This window comes from Trichinella spiralis (assembly GCF_000181795.1).
Source record: "Trichinella spiralis strain ISS 195 chromosome Unknown Scfld5824, whole genome shotgun sequence".
In the NCBI taxonomy this organism is placed as follows: domain Eukaryota; kingdom Metazoa; phylum Nematoda; class Enoplea; order Trichinellida; family Trichinellidae; genus Trichinella; species Trichinella spiralis.
The window spans coordinates 1-767 of record NW_003532763.1 but is presented as its reverse complement, the minus strand read 5'-3'; the positions used below and the strand labels follow the sequence as shown (position 1 = coordinate 767).

At 55.9% G+C, this 767-nt stretch overlaps 1 protein-coding gene across 1 annotated transcript; it reads right to left on the bottom strand.

The window, feature by feature from the left end:
- Positions 1-203: 203 nt before the first annotated feature.
- On the bottom strand, positions 204-638 carry Tsp_13825 (conserved hypothetical protein). Its single transcript, XM_003366544.1, has 2 exons — positions 432-638; positions 204-365 (listed from the first exon to the last, which is right to left on the bottom strand). Exons 1-2 carry the CDS (start codon positions 636-638, stop codon positions 204-206), a joined length of 369 nt encoding a protein of 122 aa, XP_003366592.1.
- Between the last annotated feature and the right edge of the window lie 129 nt (positions 639-767).

The window sequence follows — 767 nt, the reverse complement described above, 5'->3', positions numbered from 1 at the left end:
GAAGTCGCGGGTAGGCCAAGAACAATACCCGCGCATTCGCCGGCCAGATCGCTATCTGGGCTTCTGGCGGCTCTGAGTCGGGGTCAGAGAGGCCCCCCTGCTGCGTCTCGATCTATCGTCGTTCGCGAGACAATGGCGAGTGCGCCATAGCGGCGACGGCAGTCAGATCAAAGGGCGTGGAAATGGCCATCATGACGTGACCATTAAGGGATTAGCGCAGGATCAAGAGATCCGAAGCATGACAACATAATTGAAGACTGACAAGGCTTTAGATCGGCGCCGGAGATAGCGAGCGCTCCCGCCGCGAGCGAGCTGCCTATTGGTGGTTCGCGTTTGGGTCGACCGCGGGGCCGCCGACCCTGGCCCTATATATAGGGCTAGAAAGCGCGCCGCGCCAGAGATATACATATACCTGGAGAGAGAAGAGATACGTCTGTGTGTGTATGCGTCAGTGGTACGATAGTTGTACAAGAGGACGCGTTGGTTGCGAGAAGTCGGCTTAGAATACGTGGTTTGCAGTACTGGTTGCAGTATTGCCGTATTCCGAAGAGTCGAATTGGGAAGTGTGGACGAACCGAGTCGAAGTGCAAGGAAGGACGATCGAGCGAGAGACTCGTGGGTACCTTATTGAAGGGCATTCGACTTACCGTTAGGAACAACGGTAGTAGCTCGGGTATTCGTACACTTCGAGCGTGCAGTCGCAACGTACAGAGTTAGCGGAGTTAGGGAACCGGAAGACGTCCGCGAAGGAGATCGCCATCGACGAG

Excerpts from the sequence above, each read along its gene's own strand:
- Tsp_13825 (XM_003366544.1), bottom strand. The coding sequence starts at position 638 with ATGCCCTTCAATAAGGTACCCACGAGTCTCTCGCTCGATCGTCCTTCC. Across the intron at positions 366-431 it reads TGACGCATACACACACAGAC|GGCCAGGGTCGGCGGCCCCG; the intron begins GTATCTCTTCTC and ends CCCTATATATAG.